Here is a 22,488-nt window from a genome sequence, read left to right as displayed (position 1 = left end):
ATCCTGAAAGGCAAAGAGGATGGTCATCAGAAGAAAAAGAAAACAGGAAACAACCTAGGAATCTGCCACAGAGGGCCTCTGAAAGCCTCTGCAGTATAGACTGTCAAACCAGATGCTGAGCCTGATGGCCAACTGATGGGCAGAGTGAATGGAATTTTATATAAGAAGTAGTAAGAGGGAAATAGTAAGAGCTGGAGGGGACGGGAACTCCACAAGCAGAGCAACAGAACAAGATAATTTGAACACAGGGTACTTCCCAGAGACTCATACTCCAACCAAGGACTATTCGTGGAGATAACCTAGAACCCCTGCACAGATGTAGCCCATGGTAGTTCAGTGTCCAAGTGGGTTACCTAGTAATGGGAAGAGAGACTGCCTCTGACATAATCTGATTGGCCTGATCATTGATCACCTCCCCCTGAGGGGGGAGCTGCCTTACCAGGCCACAGTAGAGGACAATGCTACCACTTTTAATAAGAACTGATAGACTAAGATCAGAAAGGAAAGGGGAACCTCCCCTATCAGTGGACTTGGGGAGTGGCATGCATGCAGAAAGGGGAGGGAGGGTGGGGTCGGGAGGGGAGAAGGGAGGGAATTATGGGGGGATACAAAAATAAATAAAGTGTAATTAATAAAAAATTAAAATAAACCAAATATTCACTAAGTTGATTGCCATTTCAAAGAAGTTGCACCAGAGCTTGAATTCAGACAATAAGAAAATAGGCAAATAAATTTGGGACCTTTCTCTGTTACCCATTAAAGTCTATGCCCATCCTTGTATTCTCTTATCAACTTTGTCACAAAATATCAGGCCATCAGGCTACAAGGACAGATGTTTTTCTCTGCTCATGACTAAATAACTAACTTCAGTAGGCTTTGAGGGGACTCTGTAAGTGTCAAAGAGAGGCAAGAGTGAATATTCTTAAAGAAAACCAGAATTAAGGCCCATGGATTCACTTGCTTTTAGTTGACTTAAGAATTTGAGGTCACTCTTTGATCACCTCCCCCTGAGTGGGAGCAGCCTTACCATGCCACAGAAGAGGACAATGCAGCCATTCCTGATGAGATCTGTTAGACTAAGATCAGAAGGAAGGAGAAGAGGACCTCCCCTATCAGTGGACTTGGGGAGGGGCATGTGTGAAAAAGGGGGAGCGCTGGTGGGTTCAGGAGGGGAGGAGGAAGGTGCTTATGGGGGGATACAAAGTGAAAAAAAGTGTAATTAATAAAAAAAAAGAAAAAAAAAGAATTTGAGGTCACAAAACTAAGCCATAATTTATATGCATCCTCTCTGCATTGATAACAATTCTGACATATGCATTCTGACAGCATTTGCTTAGGCTCTTTTGCAGTTTTGCTAAAAACACTGAGTTCAATTAGAACCTACAGATATCTGATGGGTGATTCAAATGAGATCAGAAGCTTGGCACGTCTGCATTTATATTGGATATGTTCCATTTGCTTTCTTGGCTTTTGAGTCAGACTCTATTCATCTCTGAAGATAGATAAGTGGATCTTCTGAGAAATGCATTGCCTGTAACTATAACCCCCTGTTACCTTGACCTATTCTGCTTGTTGGAGTATATGGGTGTTTCTTCTACTCAACCCTTCTCCTTTGTCAGTAACTTAAGAACCTAAATCCTTCAGCATACTCCTAAGGTTCAAATCAACCAGTAAGACCAGAGCATTTATGTAAGTTGATAACATCAGCAACAGGAGAGACTCATCATTTCCTGGATGATGGCATGACTCAATAGCCCACTAAATACAAACCAAAGATGTTTGTGCACACAATAAAAACATCTTTGGATGTTGTGCCCATGACTAATGGACAATCACGGATAATCACCAAACATTACTCTATGCTCGACAAAAGCCAAGGTCTTCATATGACCTCTGAGCAGTGCTAGCTCCCTCTGGCTTCAGCTGGCAGCATGAGTTTATGTCCACAGAGCAGGAAGTTAGCCTGTATTCTCTATAATAAGATTCTTGGTCTCATGGCTTCTCATGACATAGCGTCTTATTTTCAGGAACCACCATGGGAAAGCTGCAAAGGTTTCTATTTACTCAGACATAAAATACTAAATATATGCTTCCTCCACACTGAAAATGGTCATGATTTCCTGAAAGCAGAATTATTATTAAATTTAAGAGGAAATGTAGACATTATGTAAATAATGAATATATACTAAAGTTCGCTGCAATGGTCTGAAGAATAAAGAATTGCGTGACAACAGGTAACCAGGAGTCAATAATAAAAAGTCCATGCAAGAATACCTCTCTGAAGAAGACACATTTGAAGCAAATCTGCATTAATTGATGGAACACTAAACAAATGTTGGGAAAGGAATCAAGTTCCAGGTAAAGGTTGCAAGTTCAGAAGCTCTGCCCTAGGAGTGAACCCACTGAAGAGGAATAGACATGACTCAGAGGGATTGTTAAAGCAGATGCTGCAGAGCTGCAGCCTAACAGAGAACACCAGAATGCTCTAGGGTGGACAAGAAGCCAGCTATGCTCTGGTAGGATCCAGAACTCCTAGGTTATAATCTTGGTTCCTAATTCACTGTGAATATATCAGTATTTTTCACTTCACAATAGAGACAGCAGTACTACCTAGCACACATGTTTTTATGAATCATCTAAAAGTGTTTAAATCAAGGATAGACTGTCCCCTGAGATGATGGGGGCATCTCTGCTCTCATTTAAAATGCATCTTGTTGACATTGCTGTGCCTCTGTGGGGGTGAGGGGGAGCTGGATTCATTTTATTTCCTAAAGTGATATGTTCCTAAGTTTCATTAGGCAAGCAAAAGTAAGGCAATGGATCAAAGACGTTATATAAAAAACAGGAGCGTCTTTTTTTGCTTGATCTTTCAAGGAAAAAAAAAAATGCCTGGAAAGATAATGTAATTTGCCTGCTTACTGAGCATAGATTTATGCCTATAGATATCCAGATGATTCCTAGGACAGGCACACAATCTCATGAACCACCACCTAGCATCATAGGGAATACCCCAAAGTGGAATGTTTCCCATTGCCAATAGTACCTGTAGCTGGGCACATGGGGATTCAGAGGGTTCAAAAACACACCACGACTGGTCCACAAGAGGCTTTAAAACACACACATGCACACACACACCAATCTGCACTAATACTTTGGTCCCTGGAGGTTTTTTTTTTTTTCCATGCTTGCCAATTCAGATTTCTAAAATAACATTATCAGAAGGTAGCACTAACTGATTGAGGGCTTAGGATATCAGTGCTGTGTATATGACTACACTCACAGAGTGCTGCTGATAGCATTAGAGTGATGTAAACAGAGACCCTGGAAGGGTAAGGAGGCGCTCAAGGTCACTTAGGTAAGTTGGATAGAACTAGGCACTTGTTTCTGAAGACTCTATCCTTGACTGTTCTCACCTGTCACTGAGGTAAGTTCTTTAAAACCGTATGCTCAATCTTTGGACACAGGCTCAAAGGACCCTGCCCAGTTCCCTCGATTTCTGTCTAGGTCCCTTTGCTAAATGTGGTATAGTTTATGTAGGCCTTTCTACTGCAAGTCCAGGCCATAGTCCCCAGATGAGGATTATGCTAAAGGATGTGGAGGCTCCCTCAGTGAGTATACATGGACAGAACAGGGATATCTGATGTCATAAAGACCTACTGAGGGACCCTCCTCATTTTCCAAACAGAGGGAGTTGGTCATGCTGACCTTGGGAACCAGCATCAGATGTACCTCACAGAAGGGAGTTTCTCTCAGAAGGAAGGGGCTTTTTCCTTGACCCCTAGGACCCTGGGTCTCTCTCCTCCTGAACCCCCACCTCTAACACTCAGCACCACTTTTCTTCCCACTCACAGCAAATGTCCAAGTATCACTGCACTGCACATCAACAGTCCCTCACACACATCCAATTTTGAGGAACTAAAAATCTGAGTTCCAGCAGGCACCATGAAAAAATCGACAGCATGTGTGTCAGAGAGACTGTCTCTGTTTGATGAGGTACAAAGGTTATATACAGATATGATATCTTACGTAGTACATGCATGTGAATATTTGAACTCCCAAGAAATCTATCAGCTACTTATACCAATTTAATCAATCTTTGGCTCTCCGGGCTCTTTCCTAATGATTACTCTACATATAGAGAGATATACCAACGCCATGGCACAGGGTTGGTATGAGTCAGGTCTGGCAACTACTAGCCCTCTGTGCCTAAAGGTTTCCAGACACTGTTGGTAACAAGGCAGGGATGTGGGTGTCAACAATTTTTAAAGAGTTTGCCTTTAATGAGGTCACCAGTGGTAGTGGGAAGCTGGAGGGAAAGAAAGAAAGAAAAGTATGCCTGGCACATTCTACAGGCTTCTAGCCTGTGCTTCGCGTCCCATTTCTATCTTCTAGAGGCACAGGAGCTGAGTCTCCAAGCTTCTGTGTTAATAACTACTGGCCCACTACAGAATTTGTATTAGGGAAGCAAGGTAGTGAGATGCAAATTTACTGGAAAGTTCAGTTCTTAGAACAAATTCTGTCCTCCACGTGGTCTTCCAAAGTAAAGACAAGGCTTCTAGTGATAGAAAACTAGCTTCAGTAGGGCAGATGTGGTGCGGGAGTAGGAACAGGTGCATGTGAGAGGGATCTGACTTTTAGACATGACTTTTACGAATCGTGTGAAGGACACTGAGGTGAGGGCCATCGATGCTTGTTTATAGAGATGATCACCCTTGTACATCCTGCTCATGGGGACTATAGGCTATATTTCTGCTTATCTAGTGGAGCAAAATGTAACCCTGGAAAGAAAGGGGTTGACATCAAAAATGGAATGGACACCATAAGCGGGACAGCTGTCAGTCAAAGCAGGTGGAGTAGCCGATGATGTACCGAAAACTCCTGAAGCAGGCCCTGAACCCAGGCAGCTTTTAAATGCATCCAAAGAGCAAAACGCAGTGAGATGTTAACTTGACACAAAGGAAGCTGAATCCTTGGGCAGCTGGCATAGCAGGTTCTCCCAGTGCTTAGGGGCAAAGGTAAGGAAACCCCCAAGCCATTGTCACCTCCAAGCTGCCTGTGGGACTTGGCTGCAGCTGAGTATGGTAATGGTTTGTAATACCTTTTTGAATTTCCAGGACTTAAAATAGGCAGCTAATCTGTCTCCCCTGAGCTGGCTGTACTCAGACCCCAGATGGATCAGAGCTTGAGAGTTAAGAGTGTTTTACCTGCTTAGCATTCTACACGAAAACAGGGATATTTGATATTTAGGTGCACTTTAATGGACCATGAAAAGAAATTAGATTGATTCATTTGAGAAATAAATGTCTCTCCCCGCCCCTACACTGTGAGCTCTTAAGTGCTTCCACTTAGTGGAAATGGAAATTACCTCTCAAAACATTACAAAAACTAATCACGGCAAATTTTGTACATTTCCACAATTTACTCTGCTATCTTTCCCTTTGCTTTGATGAGCAGACAGCAGCAGATGCCTGTTCTTAACCTAATCATTTTCCACAGCCTCAATACACTTTGATAGGCACCTCTCTACTAAGTCTGCCTTCTGCCCTAATTGATCAGTCCCAAGGGAAACAGCTTTTTGCTTTTCTTTACCTTCTGAAGAGGAAGAAAAAAACAAGAGAATTTATTAAACAGAACCTTTTTATGAAGGTAAATACAGAAGGTTAAGAATCCTTAAAATCTTTCCATTGTTCTGGACATGCTAACTGAAACCCTGAACTCAGAAAAGATATGCTTTGAAATAGCATAATTGGATTTTTAAAATGTCTTCTATCTAGGTTCCTGCTTTCCCGAAATACCTTAATTCTCACATTTCAGTTACTCTCCAATCTTCTTTTGTTTAGTTTTTATGGTTTCTGAGAGGCAGCTGAGCAGTTTGTTGAACGCAGAAAAATGTTGTTTTGATTTTGTAGACACAGGTAATATTTTAGAAAGATAAATTGTGATCAGCTCTTTCTGCACACACACATAGACACAAGCACTCACATGTGTCTAAATTTTTATGTATAGATGTGATGTCTAATCTTGATTGTCAGTTTGACTGGATCTGGAATCAAGTAAGTAAAATGTCTCTGGGTAGAGCTGAAATTTCCTGGAAGGATTAACTGAGATGGGAGAGATCAATCTTGGAGTCAGCCCCCATGTAAACAGCTCTGAAAGGAAAACCAGTTGCTTTTTTTCTAGAGCCCCAAACCCCCTAGTGTTGAGTGCATTCACTGTGTGGTTGTCAAGAGTGTTACCATCTGCCACTGACATTGGATACCAAGCTTTTTGACCTAACAAAATGGACTCAAGACCCTGGTATCCTGGTATCCTCCTGGCCTTCAGTGCCATAGGTACTGGGGACAGCTGATATATCATGCAATGCTGTGGACTGGGCAGTTACCAAGTTCTCAGGCTTTCTAGTGTGCAGACGCCCATTGTTGAACTACCCAGCATGCATCATGCAAATTAATCTAATAAATCTCCTTTTCAATGTATATTACTCTATTACTCTAAAGACTATGGCTAATGCAAAAGGCATTTATATGTTTACAAAACTATGCATTATGTATTCAAATCAATTATGAATGTGTAAATACCATGTCTTACCTACTAAGAACAGTGAAATTAGTATTCATTTACAGTAGTGTAGGAACCAGTGAGATTTCTGAGAGTCCCCATTACATGAGAAAAAAAAATGGCTTCCAGGGTGTATTTCATTATTTTTATGCATATCTAGCTTGACATAGGTAAGGCACATAATAAGGCTGGTAGACCTTATTATGAAAGGAAGAAGACAAGATAGCACATCCTGCCATTTACATGGATGGTTAAACATCTTAAGGAATTCATGGCAAGCTAACTGCCATAAGGGATGTCTACATCACAACTACTCCTGTCAAACCTTTGCCTGTCTGTGCCCACATTGCCATTCTCACTGTCTCACACCTGATTCAGCTCTGCCTTAGGAACACTTGTGTGTTGCCTCCATTCGTGAGCTTTCATTAAACCCATGGTAAGATGCTTTATTGGTGAAAGACTAAAATCTGCCTAAGCCTTTTCTTTTATTACATGTCAATCATGGAACAGCAGTCCAACCATCAGGCTCTCAAATCTTGGAGGTTGAAAACCTTTGTGTTGGGTGAATGGGATTGTAACATGGGTAAATCCAGGGTCTGATGCAGGTACAACATGCCTCTCCGGTAGCCGTATACCTTCATCTAATGATTTCCCAGTCTTACCTACATCAAAAGCAGAATGGAGATATAGCATGGGGAGTCTTTATTCTCTTTTAGATTTTAGAACATCTGAGGGATGCCCTAGATAGTCACTTGTTCTGGTCCTATTCTGATCCTATTCTGGTGATAACAGAGACCCTAATGCTAGGTCCGAACTTCCCAGGGTCCTTACATGCACACAGACATGTCCCTCTTTGTACCCTATACTCAATGCCTGTGAGCATGTCTAATATGGTTAGAGTTGTCACCTGATCAAGTACCTGTCGCTTTTCTGACACTGGGATCTTTTAAAATGCCCGAGGGAAGGACTGTTCCTAATGGGTATGAGCTCAGAGCTTGTCACAGTCCACTCAAGGAGGTGCTCAGCTGACCCAGATGAGAAGAAATCACCCCTCTCCAGAGAAATATCTTCTCAAATTACTTTTTGAAAAGTGTTATGACAGGTAGTGCAAGGACACACAGGTTATGCACACGGAGCACAGGAAATAACCATGAAAATCTCTTATGGAATTTGATGTGACGTTGTTTTGTACCTACAGAATCTTCATTGAAGCCATCGGAACCAATAAAATGTGCTTCTGTGTAACACTTACTAAAGAACCAGCAAGCTTGAAGAAGACAGAATGACAGTAAAACAGTAGAGTTCCGAGACCCATGATGGGACAAAAAGCGCCATGGAGCCTAGGCAGGGCCTGAGAGGGGTCTGGGAGAGGCCTGGGAGGGGCCTGAGAAGGGCCTGGGAGGGGCCTGAGTGTTAAATTTCTGAAAACCCTGTGCAGTTGAGCAGCACTAGGTTCATGTGTTAGAAATATTTCCATTCATCCTTTTGTGCTTTTCAGACAAAACATCTCTCCATTATGTAGTACAAATCCAGAAGGTCTGCCTTTTTTCTTTATTTGTCCCAGTTCTTATCAATGCACTGAATTTAATCTATCCAAACATGAATAATCCAGGTCCCATTCAAATTCCAGTGCTTGTGGGGCTGAAAACTGTGGCCTCTGCCTGATCATTCATCCATACCCTCATCTTAGGCCTTGACCTTTCAGGCCCCACACTGTGAGAACTACCAAGCTGCCCTTTTCCTGCTTAGCTATTTGCTCCATCACAGGTCTGGAAATTCTATCTCTACTGTATTATTCTCACCACTTTTAACTCATAAGATGTCTGTGAGACCACCTGATATGAACACCAGTATCCACAGGGGTATGGCCAAGATTCTGCACAAAGGAAAATATTCTTAAGCAAACACTTACACTATGCATCATAGCTTCACACCCTATTGAACAATGAATTATTCTAAGCTTTCTCTGAGCCCAGCTGCTTTCTAACAGAATTTTGGCCCATACCATAACCTGTAAGGTAAGTATCACCCACTGATCCCAAATTATAAATAAAGAAATGGAAATAAAATTGCTTCAGTAATAGCCAGGTGCAGTAGCACATGCCAGTCTGCTCTACAGAGCAAGTTCAGGACAGCCAAGTCTACACAGAGAAACCCTGTCTTCAAAAACAAAATAAAAATTGGCTGAGAACTGATAGACTAAGATCAGAAAGGAGAGGAGAACCTCCCCTATCAGTGGACTTGGGGAGTGGCATGCATGCAGAAAGGGGAGGGAGGTTGGGATCGGGAGGGGAGGAGGGAGGGGCTTATGGGGGGATACAAAATGAATAAAGTGTAATTAATAAAAAATTAAAACAAACAAACAAAATAAAATAAACAAAATAGGAAAGATTTTGCTTAAATAACTTAGGAGTTCACATGTCTTGGAGGTGGGGAAGAAAGATTGGAATATGGGCATCTCAGTGCCCGTGACACTCTGTTCTACTGAATCCTGCTTCCCTAGACTCAGTAAGCTTTGTCTATGACCACATTAAAGACAGTTAGAACAAAAGAACAAATTAAATTAAACTACATTGACAAGTCAAATCAATTAATGACTGCTGAAGATATCATTGTCCCTACTTTGACATTCCTGGATTAATTTTTTTTAGTTCCCTCATACTTTGTTTTCAAAGTACTTATTATATTTACTATTTTTTTATGCAGAAATAACTTCAAGTGATGGAAAGTATGTTTAGATGATTGTCTGTAATCATGGTTGTAAGTGACCTCTCAACATAGGGATTTAAAGGGGTGTATTACAAGAAGGAATGGGGTATATTTCTTTCCAGGTAAAAATAGACAGCCATGAGAAAACCCCTTTACCAGTTTCACACATAGCCAGGAAGCAATGCAGAATCCTCTTTATTTTATCTCCTAGCGATGAAACTACCATGTAAAATAGTTTGATATTCCGACTAGATGCAGAACTTAGCTACCCTTTAAGCAATGAGCTAAGGGATCAGACCTATAGGTGAAAAAGTCTTGAGTGTCCCATCCCAGCTGAGCCTCAGATAACACTAGGGCATCTTTAAAGCTGGAAAGCTCAGCCCTCTTGAAAAATCAAGCAGCGTAGGCCCCTGTTTTATGCACCAAATTGTAAAATGATTTAAAATGTAGGCATTCAGAGGATGTGTTATAACTAGAAAATTCACCTTGAAGGAGAAATAAATACACACTGTATTTCTTCACCCATGAAACCATCTGATTATAAGGTATTGCTAGCATACTTGGCAGTCTGCACTACATGGCACTTGCATGCAGGACTCAAGGGCATGAGAACTGTGTCACAGTCATCACCCTGACAAACAAACCAGAAAGGAAAAAGAGCTTGAACCTAAAATTGCATTTCTTGTTGGCTTCCTTTGTCATTGCAGCACCATCTCAATCAGTTCTTTCTCTGTGGACTCCAAATGCTCCTGCATGCCCAGCAGCCCCTGTGCTCACTGCTGAGACCACCTGCTCCAGAGAACGTGCATCAATGACAGGAGCTGAGTTCAGCTGCCAAGAATCTCAGAGAGGTAATAGACCAAGTCCACACTGCTCTTCAAATAACTGTCACCATTGACTTTCACACCCACCTCTCCCCGAGAATTTCGCTCTGACTCTAAGAATGAGACCTTGGCTCTTCACACTGACTTACGACCACTCATAGAGCAGACACTTGGACCTTTATTTTATGGCAGCTCCCATCACAACACACTCGTCGTTATCATCTCTACAAAACATGTTTGCTGTATATCATCGCCACAAAAAGAGAAAGATGCCATGGAGGTGAATTTCTGTCTTCCTGTCTCAAGTGAAGAAATAAAGTCAAAGTGTTGATCATTTACCTTGGATCGTACAGTCAGTTTACCCAAAGCAGGGGCCAAGGATATTGCTGCCTTAGTGGATGCCATGGACCTTTAAGGTAGGGAAGGAAGGAACATGGAACACGGTACAGGATAGGAAGGAGGGAAATGGTTCCTAAATTACATGGAATCTTTATTGGGCAAAGTATAGATTGTGGGAGAGTAGGAAGCCTCCTTTCCTCATCGAAGATGCGCAATCTACTCCCAACAGAGGGGACTGGACAAGAGGAACATCTTGAGAACACGGTGACTTACCTGATAGCTAACACCTGCTCAGCTCAGACTTTCCGAAGAGGCAGTGAGCCAGCTGAATCTTTCTCTTTAGGCCATGAGTTAGAGGAACAGTCTCAAGCCTTGACTCTGTGTCTATACTGCTCGCTTGCGTGGCCTCAATGGCATGTGGCTTGACTCACCATTTTGCTGTCACCCATTCCAAATGAGTTTGATGAAGTGTGACTAGGACCAACACTCTTCTACATCTTGTTTCTGACCATCAGGGTCACTCTTAGCTAATGGTGAACAGGTGCTCCATCGTTTTCCTTTCCAACCCCCTCCTTTCTCTTCCTCTGGCCCGAAAGCAGGATCATTTCTTTTGAGACTTGCTAGAATGTGTGGTTCTGCCAGGTTTGCTCCCAGACTGCCCTGTACTTCTGCTAGCTAGTCTTTCACATGTATTTCCTGTTTGTGAGATTCCGTAGTTCTCCCTCAGCTCTAACAGACTGGCTCCTTAAAGCCTGGGGTTTCCGCTTAGCTCTCCAGCATCAAAATTAGGACCTGGGCTTTGCTTGGTACTCCTTTTACACTGGATGTGAAGGGTTCTTTTACAGGCCTGAGCATGGCAAATGTGACACTGAAGGGTTTTTCCCTATTCCCCTTTTCTTTCTCCCTTGCTAAAAACCATTAGATTGCATTGCTAAAGCTACCCCCCAAGGTCCATTCTCTTATTTGGCCACTGACTCATTCCTGAAACAGAACACCAAGGTCTAACAATCAAAAGTCAATATTTGGCTCTATTGGCTAACCAGACCAATCAAGACTCACCAACTCAGCTTACCACAGACTCCTCCTTTATTTCTGTAAAAATTCACTCCTGCAAAAACCGCTACTGCTGCTGCTGCTGCTGCTGCTACTGCTGCTGCTGCTGCTGCTGCCTGTTGCTGATGGCTGCTTGCTGTCTGCCTCTACCCAATCCAGAGGCAGCCTCCCCATCTCTAATTGCACCTTCAAGGTAATAAATCTCCTTTGTGTATTTAACGTCTGGATACATCCCATACAGACTCTGAGGGGCCACCATCCTTTACAGAGTGATGACATTAAGTTACACTATTGTGCGTAGAAAGTGCCAGCACAACTGCTTACTTAGTTGGTCCCCTAACGCCAAGCCTTCTCCTTGCCTATCTTCTGGATTCTGTTTCTCATCCATTTCATCCAGGGTGTGACTTCAGCCAACCTGCTACAGTTAGTTTCCCCCAGCTACTAGCCACTCCTGAGAGAGCTTTCTTCAGTCCAGTGTCCTTAACAACAAGGTTGACACTGGGCTACTTCCAATAAAGAGTCGGCCTTTCCAGCACTCACTGGTCCAAGGGTTGACAGTGAGACCTGCACTGTATTCTGCTAGACCATAACACACAAAGACACATGATGGGTAACCCTGAGGCGGGAGCTCTGCTCTCTACTCACCTGACTGCCCAATGATGGAAGCACTCAGTCTGTGGGGAATTCTTGATGACACTTTCAGGGCCACTCGGATCTGATAATACCTAAGGAAAGAACAGAAACCAGGCCATGAGGATATGACTTCTTAATATGACTTCTAAAACTATCAAGATTTAATTATGGAAAGCCATAAGAGACCACTGAAGGTCCTAGATGACCATGCAATTCTCTGAAACCAAAAAAGACTGCATTTTATTCGAGCAGTTGAAGGATAAGGGACAAGGCACAGAGGCAGGGAATTGCATCATTTGAGATCACATAAGACTGAGCAATTTTGGAGTTGATGCCAATACAGAAAAGGAATGAATGGGTCATGTGACAATCAAATGTAAACACATTTTTTGGTTGCTTTTCATTTGCTTGTTTAGTTTAGAGAAAACAACTGTCACAGAAAGATAACACAAGGTAGAACTGAAAATCCATATACGGAATGACTTGCTGATTTGTAAAATGTGTACATGTGTGTGCTTATGTTTGCACACCCCTCTTTCACATACCTCCTTGAAGCTGGGTTTTCATTTCTGTGTATACTGCTAAGCACATTTCCCAGTGTATTTGTCTTACCGCATTTTTGTTCCATCATGACCACATTTGGTACTCCTATGCAGACTACCAAGCTCTCAGTAACCTCCCCTGTGTGTCCCAGCCCCCACTTAGCTATCATTAGAGAAGCTTCCTCCTGCAGCAGATGGGAACAAATACAGAGACCCACAGCCAGACAATATGCATAGAGTGAGAGATCTCAGAACACTCAGCCCTAAATGGAGTGTCTCCATCAAAGCCTCCCCTCGGTGCTCAGGGAAACCCAACAAAGAAGAAGCATGAGATAGAAACAGCTTAAGGGCCAGAGGAAATGGATATCACCAAGGAAACAAGGCCTTTTGCATACAGCTCGACCATTGCGCATATGAACTCCCAGAGGCTGATGCAGCACGCACAGGGTCTGCACCAGATGGGGTCCTAGACCTGAAAGGAGAAGTGGACACAGGCTCCCATTCCTCATACAGAAGCCATTTTGTTAGCTACATGTAAATGAAAAATTAGTTTTATCCAAGATAATTTCACTGGCAGAAAAAACTAATCTTAACCATAGGGTGAATGCCCAGCAGAAGTTGGCTAACAGAAAAAGAACTCAGTGGCAGCTTTTGAGGTTCTTGATCTAATAATGTCCTGTGAGAGCTTTGTTTTTAATTTTAATTTTTCCATTTTACTTAGGTATTTATAATGGCTTCAAATTTTCCAGTTTTGTGTTTTTATGGGATTCACAAAGAAACAAGTGGGTCTCTGCAGCTATATCTGTTTCTTGTGACATTTGGGGAGGGGGTTCTTTTATTTCTGTTTGTTTGTCCTATTCAGGTTTTTTTATTTGATTGTTTTATCCTGTTATGTTTTATTATTATCGCTTTGAAACCTATTTGTTTTCTAATGAGAGACAGCAAGGGGATGGACCCGGATAGGAGGAAGGCTGAGGAAGAGCTAGGAGGAGCAGAGGTAGGGAAAAGCATGAACAGAATATATTGTATGAAAAAAAAAAAAAACCTACTTTCAATTTAAAATAATGTGCCAGCCTATACTGTATTTAGAACAGCTTTTCAATATGCTCCAAATACAAGACAAATTCTTAGACCCTGAATCCAAAGCAGGGCCTATAAAAGCAAAGAGGATGACTCCGATTTCATTAAAATGAAACACTTCTGTCCTGTGACACATGCAGCTGGGGATCCCAGTTGAAGCTGCAGTGAAGGAGAAGACATTCGCAAATCTCACGTAGACTGTATTCATTACTTCTCAATTCCATCCTTGTAGGCTCACCTACTTGCTAACTAATTTGTTAACCTCAGATTCAAAGCTTGCATCTCCCTTGTGCTTACTCACAGACACGAATTTGGCTGCAATCAATAGCCACATCTGACATTCGGACTGCAGGGGAGAGTGAGGGAACAATTCTGCAAACACACTTGCATCTGGCAATATTGTGCTTTGGGTTTATTTCTTTCCCATTAAGCATGCCCACCCCAGGGTGGTGGTGTGTGGCTGATCAGTGCCCCAAATTACTAAGAGGAAGTGTATGGGCAGCTCTAGGAACTTGTGCCTCTACCTTCCCAGGTCTGAGGTTAACATCACCACACTTGGTTTTTAGTGTTGGTTCTTGAGATCAAACGTTTGCCTCACTGAGCCATCTAGCTAGCCCAAGGTTAGGTATTGAACTGTTGAAGGAAGTGTAAGGAGAGGCTCATGGGTATCATTTCCCCTAGGAAGGATGACTCAGTATTCCCCAATTTGTCATAACTTTGTAGAAGGCACCTACACCAACTTTTACCTTTACAAACTGACAAAGGTTTATTACCTATGCTAAAATATTCTCCTAATTCAAAAGTTAAAAAAAACACAGAATTTGAAAAAAATATATAAATCAATATTTCACCAAAGGAAGTTGGCACATTCTGTAAAAAATAAAAACCTGGAAATAAGCTTCAGCTTCCACTCAGTCTTACTCAAAACAATATGTAAATTTAAAAAAAAAGTCAGAAAAGAACTGAATACTTTTTATACTCAGATAAATAAAAAAATAGACATAAAATATACAACTCTCAGACATACTAAAGAGTTAAGATATTGGTCAGGTAGCTGCAGACATCAGATTTCCTGTTTTCAATGACATCAAACATTTATAGTAATCAAAACTGAATAGTACTAACATAAAATAGTCATTGACCAGCAGAATATATTCAAGAGGAACAAACAAGAATATAGAGTGAGCTCAGCCCATTCTTGAAAAAACATGAAGAATTCACAGAAAAAAAAAGGGAGAAAGATATCAGTAAATAATATGGGAAGATTGTAGATCCATAAAGGAAATAATGAAATAAGAAACCCATTCCACACCGTTCACAAAAGGAACTCAGGATATAGTAAAGAAGTAAACACAATACCTCAAAATTAGGAAACTCCAAATCAGTACAAATGTGGTATTGGCAATGACTGGCTTTTACTCCGCCATCAAAGTCACAGGCAATACACAAACAAGTGGAAACATACCAGATAAAAAATGCTGCTGCACAGCAGACGAAATCATAAACAGAATACAGAGCATCCTTCATATGAAAGAAAATATTTAAAAATCATATGTCTTCTGTGTCGGGTAATTGGTGCATAAACATAATATGTAAAGAGCTTATACAAATCAACAACAATAACACAACAACAAAACTCTCCAATTAAATGTGGATAAAGTACAGTGATTCGTATATATGCTAAAACCCCTTATTGTGTTTACTTAGTGAAAATGTAAGAATTAAGAAACACTAAAAACTGTAGGCAAAGGAGAGGAAGAAACATATTCCCAAAGACAACAACAAAAAAACAAGTTTTCACAAGGTAGAAATTATCATAGAAATGAAACCACAGTAAGATGGTCACATGTCAAGCTGCCTATTGCAAGAGGCAAATAGCTTTAAATGAGGTTTGAAAAAGGAACCCTTGTGTGCTCTTTGTGGGAAGTTAAATTGTAACAGCCATTATATAAAGCAAAGAGAGTGGTCAAAACAGTAAAAATACAAGTTGTTTTGGGGTCGTACATATTGATTCATTCAATCGGTTGGATGTGTTTATTCCTGCTTGGACTTGAAGTGCCAGAGTGGATTGATACCCCTTGGGGGCCTGCCTTTCTCTGAGGAAAGGGGAAATGAGGGAAGGAGGCCTTGAGAGTAGGACTGGGAGGGGAGAAGGAAGGAGGCTGGGAACAGGCTATAAAGTGATCAAATAAATACATACATACATACATACATACATACATACATACATACATACATATAGAGGAAAAGAATATCATCAAATACAATAAAACAAAAGAGAGATCATGATTCGTGAATTAGCTAGAAAAACAACTAAGGAGGACTCCAGACATTAACTTTGGCCCTACATATGCAAGCAAACCTATACATGTGAGTCAATACACACTCAAACATGTACACACGCGTATACACACACACACACACACACACACTCACATATGGGTGAGTGTACATGTGTAGAAAAAGAAACTACCCTGTTCAGTATGACAGCCACAATGACTGCGCATTTCTGACATCACAGAAAGCTACATCAACTGCAGTAAAGTCAGGACCCACAGGTGCCAGGTACTTGACTCAGACAAACTTAGGAAGTACTGAGTCCTCTGACTTTATTTTTTTTTTCACTTTTGACAAAAATGGTCGTAGAAACACCGTACCTCCATGTCATCTGTCTAAGTCCTGTTGAAATAGAATGCTGACTGTTGTCTATGAGCAGGTGTGGTTTCATGGGACATTTTAGAGGGGACTGGGGAGCCAGAAGTAGTGGTAGGCTGACTGTACATCCCAGAACTAGGAAGGATGAGACAGGAGGATTGCGAACTTTGAGGCTAGCCTAGGCCTTGTCCTTTTTTGAATTCCAAATAATTATTGCTTAGAATATATTTATTCCTTGAGTATTAAAATAAACTAGAACATTTATGCCAGTGTTTGTTCATTTAAAACAAATTCAATGCCTTTAGAATTTTTTTCTTTTTTTTAATGTATTTTTCACTTATTACAATTTATTCACTTTGTAGCCCCATCCTCATCCCCTCCCAATCCCACCCTCCCTCCCTCCCAATCCCACCCTCCCTCCCTCCCCATTCTCCTGCCATGCCCCTTCCTCAATCCACTGATAATGGAGGTCCTTCTCCCCTTCCATCTGACTCTAGCTATCAGGTTTCATCAGGACTCTTTCAGTCTTCCTCTGTGGCCTGGTAGAGCTGCTCCCACCTCAGGTGGAGGTGATCAAAGAGTCAGCCACTGAGTTCATGTCAGAGACAGCCCCTGTTCCCCTTACTAGGATGCCTATTTGGAGACTGAGCTGCCACGGGCTACCTCTGTGCAGGGGTTCTAGGTTATCTCCATGCATGGTCCTTGCTTGGAGTATCAGTCTCAGAAACAACCCCTAGGCCTAGCCCTTATCTTAAGAAACCAATAGCAACAAAAATAAAAGCAGGTGATTTGAGCAAAAATGCTCAGTTCTCATGAATGAATTGTTTGTAAAATTGATGGTTTGAGATTGGTTCTGCTATAAAAGAAAAACAATCGGATTGGTTCTTCCTCGTTTATGTATTGTCTCCCAAAGTGAAGCCTTGCATGGCCCAAAAACTCAGCTGAGTCCCTACCACATAAAAACCCTCCAAAGCTGTAAGAAATAATTTTATTCCTTAAAAAATGCTCAAGAATCAGGTGTTCTGTTACATAGCAGGAAATAGACCAAAGCAACTGTTACAAAATGTAAAAGAAAGAATAACAAGTTACCACCATGGAAAGATGCCTGCCTCATCCACTGTCCTAGTTTCATTTGTGTTGCTATGACAAATAGCTTAACCAAAAGCAATATATGGCCAGAAAGAGTTTATTTGGCTTTCCATTCCAAGTTACCGTCCAGGATTGAGGGGAAGCTAGGACAGGTACTCACACCCACCATGAAAAGCAGAGAGAGACTACAATTATCCGTAGTTAATTATACTTATGCACAGCTAGTTTCTTTCACTCTACCATGCAGGACCCAGCCCACAAAATAGTGCAAAAGGGGAGGGTCTTCCCACATCAATTAACAATCAAGGCAATCTCCCACAGACAGGCCCAGAGGTCTGCTTGATCTAGATAACTATTCATTAAGACTCTCTTCCCAGGTGATTTTGGGTTGGGTCAAGTTAACAAGTAAAAGCTGTGGCATCTACAGGGTTTGTGAGATGTCACAGCCACTAATCACCACAATGCAGAAATACCACTTTGTTGCCCTATCTTCCTCTTTGTCACAGGAGGACATCTGACTTCTATAGGAGCCATCTTTAAAATGTTATATATCAGTTGAAAAATCAGTTACAATGACAGAAGCATCATCAGTAACAAAACAGTAGCAGCATCAACCACAGCTCCAGCACTAGCAGTAAATAAAGCACTGTTGACAAGGCAGAGCATATTTGTAGGCTTACTCCTTAGAACAAAGTCCTTGCAGCCTCTCCTCCACACACATGCATGGTGCTGCCTTTACCCATGCATTTCAGCAACTCTTATCAGCAAGGGAGCTGGCATCCATCCCATCAGCACCATAACTGATTGTCATATTCTAATGACCTCTTTTCTGAGCATATGACACCTCAGTCATTACCAGGGGCTATGCATCAATTTCCTATCACACTGTACACAGAGCAGGAGGCTGAGCTCAAGATTCATTAAGGACCGCCATTCTAGGACTGAATGGTACTAAAAACTTGTGTGTATGCAATCCTGTTTGAGTTCTTACAAATCTTCTGTGAAAAATGACATCATCTCAAGTGCTGGGCATGGAAAAAAAACTGAGCAGTTGGAAAGGTCTGACCCTATGTCAAAGCCATGGAACTTGGGGAGAGCAACCAGGATTCTCTACTCAAGAATGAAATCACAGTTTTCTTTTCTTCTACATCTAAGGGTATTGTCATTTGTTATATAAATTAGGCTTCTTTTATAACTGGTTCCAAACCTCTTGGAAACTTCTTAAAAGCATTTGATCTTAATGAATCTCCCTTTAAGGAATCAACCATCATCTTTAATGTCACATACATTGCAAGTGTGAGTTGAAGAATAAGCTCTAGGTTTGCCTATTTGTCCTGAGGAAACAATGTTTAAACTTTTTAGCACTTTTGTTTCATTTGAAGAGTCTACCGGGTGATAACACAATGAACTACACATTCATCCAAAGCACAGCAGATGACCTTTAGTTTCTTCAGGATATATTTAATGAATTTATCATGACTTATGTACTAAGTAAAATTAACATCTAGGGATAAAAAAACTCATCCATGTTCACATGATAAATAATGTACACAAACTTTTCAGAAGGGCATTAGTTTTTTGTGTAAATCATCGAATGACCTCAGAGAAACATTTTCTCAAGAGGATGATTCATTACTAGGAAAACAACACATCATACCCTTTCTCTGACCACTAATATCATTTCCATGCCATGCATTTTCTTCTGCTTTCTCAAAAGTAGCTAGAGAATAGAAATGTTATATGTTCCCCCTTTGCTTTCATTAGAGCTCTAACAAATGCACTGAGGAGGGTGTAATATCTAGTTAGCATCTTTCATCAGCTGGTTAAAGAATTCCCATCACTACAAGTTGCTGAAGATGACAAACCATGCTCTATCCTTCTTCAAGTCTCAAGAAGCTAACATGGTTAAGTATCAATAGATATATCAATGAATAGACATGGGCAGATGGTGGGATGAATTACTGGATGGAAATTTAGACATGTAGAAGAAGATCCCAATGACACAGCATCCCCTGGTAAACAACATGGCTATACAACCCAACCTCAGTATCTATAGTTCTGTGCATGACCCAGAATCCACAATTTATCCTTCATAAGTCTGGAAGTAGTAGCAAGTGATGGAAATGCAGAGATGTAAAACATTTTGCAATAATAATTTTCATTTCAGTATATTGTGAAATGACACTCTGACCCTATGGTATGATCTGAAATAAAATCACTGTAAAGAAAAGGTCAAAAGCAGACATTGGAACCACTAGTTCCAAAAGTCAAATAGTCTTCGGCATGTAGCTTTTTATCTAAACACTCATTTATTCATGGTTAAAGACGCTCACATGTACAAGCTTCACATAGTCAGAGCACATTTCAAGGACTAAACAGTTAGCCAATGTGTGGCGTCTGACCCCAGATTCCAAAGATAATGTGGTGTCTCTATTATTGATTCCTAACACATAGGTTAGACACTTCCCACATCTCGTAACCTGTCTTGCTTCCAGTTGTTCACCTGGGGTAAATCTGATGGGAGGAATGATGTTCTGGGTAGAATAAGACTCAGAAGCATGGATGGTACTTAGTTCCTTTTTTGTTTTGCTTTGTTTTGTTCTTTTGAGACAGGTTTTCTTGTATAACTTTGGCTGTTCTGAACTCTCTTTGTAGATCTGCCTGCCTCTGCCTCCCTAAGTGCTGGTATTAAAGGTGTGTGGTACCACGCCTAGTTCTTAGTTCTTAATAAACAGATGATGGAGTCAAGATGGAGATTCTTTGCTCTGGCCTGACTGATGACATGGCTGGAAATGTGTCTTGTGTGTAAGTGCAAAGCTGATGCTTAGCTTGCTACTGTCTTTATGGCCTTGTGTAAATCATCTAATGTCCTGCTTGACATTCTCTTCTGTAAACAGGACAACTGGGATGGTAGTTACCTTTAGTGATCATGGTTGGTGACTAAAATACAAAGTGATTCAGGTGACTGTTAAATTTTAAGCAAAAAGGAGTCTATTTATGTGTCATTATGATGAAATGGGAGAGAGTCTTCTGTGAATTCCTTAGGCACCTGGCTATATACTTATCCTGTGCTAACAGACAGAACAGCTGCCCGCCCCCTTCTGTCTGCTCCTGAAGATACCAAGATTCCTATGAACAGGTGACATGATGTCTTTGTGGGCGCCCTACTGATAATAAGAGAATCAAATATATTCTGTCAACTTACTGTCCACAAAGTGACTAGAAAGCATGAGAACATTTGTCTCATAGCTGGGTCTGCTCTACATGAGCTCCAGGAAGGAGCAATAGAAAGATCTTTTGGTGAAAGAGATAATATTTCCAAATTTTTCAATGACTCCAAATTTACAGAAACTCAGTTATTTAATTTGAAATAATGCAAGATGTGAATGTGATTTTTTAAATCACAAATTTGTAAGACTTCTTGTGGCGAGGATCTTCTAATAGGGCAATGCCATCACATCCTATAAAGATGTCCTATAAGGACTATGCCTATACCCCTCATTCCTCACAACTGAAAAGATTCCTTAAGAATGTATGGCCAATGAACAGAGAACTCAGAATCTGAGTTATTTCTTCTGGATAGGGTCTGGAACCCTGGGTTTAAACTTCAATTACCCTCCCCAAAATTAAAAGCATACAAAGACTGAAATTTTAAAGCTAATTAAATCACTGTGTCACACACTACGGAAAATGGAAAATGGGTATTTGCAGTACCGCTCCTGTGAGGCGCACACTCAAGCAGGTATCACGCCTTGAGCAAGGTCCAACTTAATTCTCTAGGTATATCTACACTGCTATCATCATCAGACATTCATCAAAGCTGAAAATCCTCCACATTCCCGAACTTTCCAGTCCCATTTGCCTTACAAATCTTTGCACTGTTCCCACATGTCTTGTTATTAAAAGGGTTAGCTACAATTACTTGAGTGAATCCTGTGTATTGGTTTTGTTCTCCACAATTTACATGTACCAACTTATTTAATGCTTGCTCTGACTCTAAGGTATCATTATTCCTTTATTTCACATGCTAAAAAATTAAAATGCAATATATTCAGACAGTTTTCTTGGGACAGTGATAGAGTCAGGATTCAAACACAGTCTGACTGTGTGTTCTTATTTTTTTCTTGCATTTACTATTGTGCCCTTTGTTAGGTCTATAGATCTCACTACAGGTCACTAACTTTAAATAATCAGGGTTGAGTATAGAACATAGCTGAAAAGTATGAGCCCGCACAGGTGAGAGAAGGAAGCTGTTAGGCTGACTAGGGCAGTATCCAGAGACAAGTGCTAGGAAGTGGTAAGCAAAGGAAAAACAGGAATAAGTCTCCACCTGGGGAGTGAGGAGGACAATGAATTTGGAAAAGAAAAAATGAGGCACAAAGAACCCAAGGTTGTTGGATAAAGCTTCAAGGAATGATACTATTTTCTATTTATGTAAAAGTATACTATACATATTATAATTATAATAATATATACATATAAACATAGAGAGAGCTCATTGGGTGAAAGTTCTTGCTGATCAAACATTAAAAGCTCAAGTTGGAGCCATTGTGTGTGTGTATGTTAATGCAGGTTAAGGTACTTGGGTTGACAATGCTCCCCACAAGAAGCACCCCAGTAGCTAACACAAGAAACCTCCTTTCGAATGGTTGGTTATGGTACACTAAGTAACTAACCTGTAAAACAATACAGACTGCTGTAATCCTTAGCTGTCTCTCATGGGTTGAGGGGCCCTGTTGCTGAAGACACTACACATTCTGGACACTGGACTCAGATGATTCAAATTGGGTCTGACCTAAAAGCTCCTTCCCATAGTCTTTCATGATACCAGAAAATACTAAGCAAGCTGCTAAGAACTGAAAGCAATGATATAGTTCTACCCAGATGTGACCTCTGTGAATCATGATGATGACCAGCATGAGAAGACATGCATAAAGGTGCAATTGCTAGACTCCACTCAACACACACACACACACACACACACACACACACACACACACACACAC

At 41.0% G+C, this 22,488-nt stretch overlaps 1 protein-coding gene across 1 annotated transcript in view; it reads right to left on the bottom strand.

Annotated features, from left to right (window-relative positions):
• Positions 1-22,488, bottom strand: part of Fam135b (family with sequence similarity 135 member B) — a 175,987-nt gene that overhangs the window by 119,045 nt on the left and 34,454 nt on the right. The window contains exon 2 of the mRNA XM_055626711.1: positions 12,129-12,208. Coding sequence (XP_055482686.1) covers positions 12,129-12,208 — 80 coding nt within the window. The remainder of the gene's footprint in view (positions 1-12,128; positions 12,209-22,488) is intronic.

The sequence above is a fragment of the Psammomys obesus genome, unplaced genomic scaffold, assembly GCF_907164565.1.
Source record: "Psammomys obesus unplaced genomic scaffold, mPsaObe1.curated_primary_1811, whole genome shotgun sequence".
Classification (NCBI taxonomy): domain Eukaryota; kingdom Metazoa; phylum Chordata; class Mammalia; order Rodentia; family Muridae; genus Psammomys; species Psammomys obesus.
This window is presented reverse-complemented; position numbering and strand designations above follow the sequence as displayed.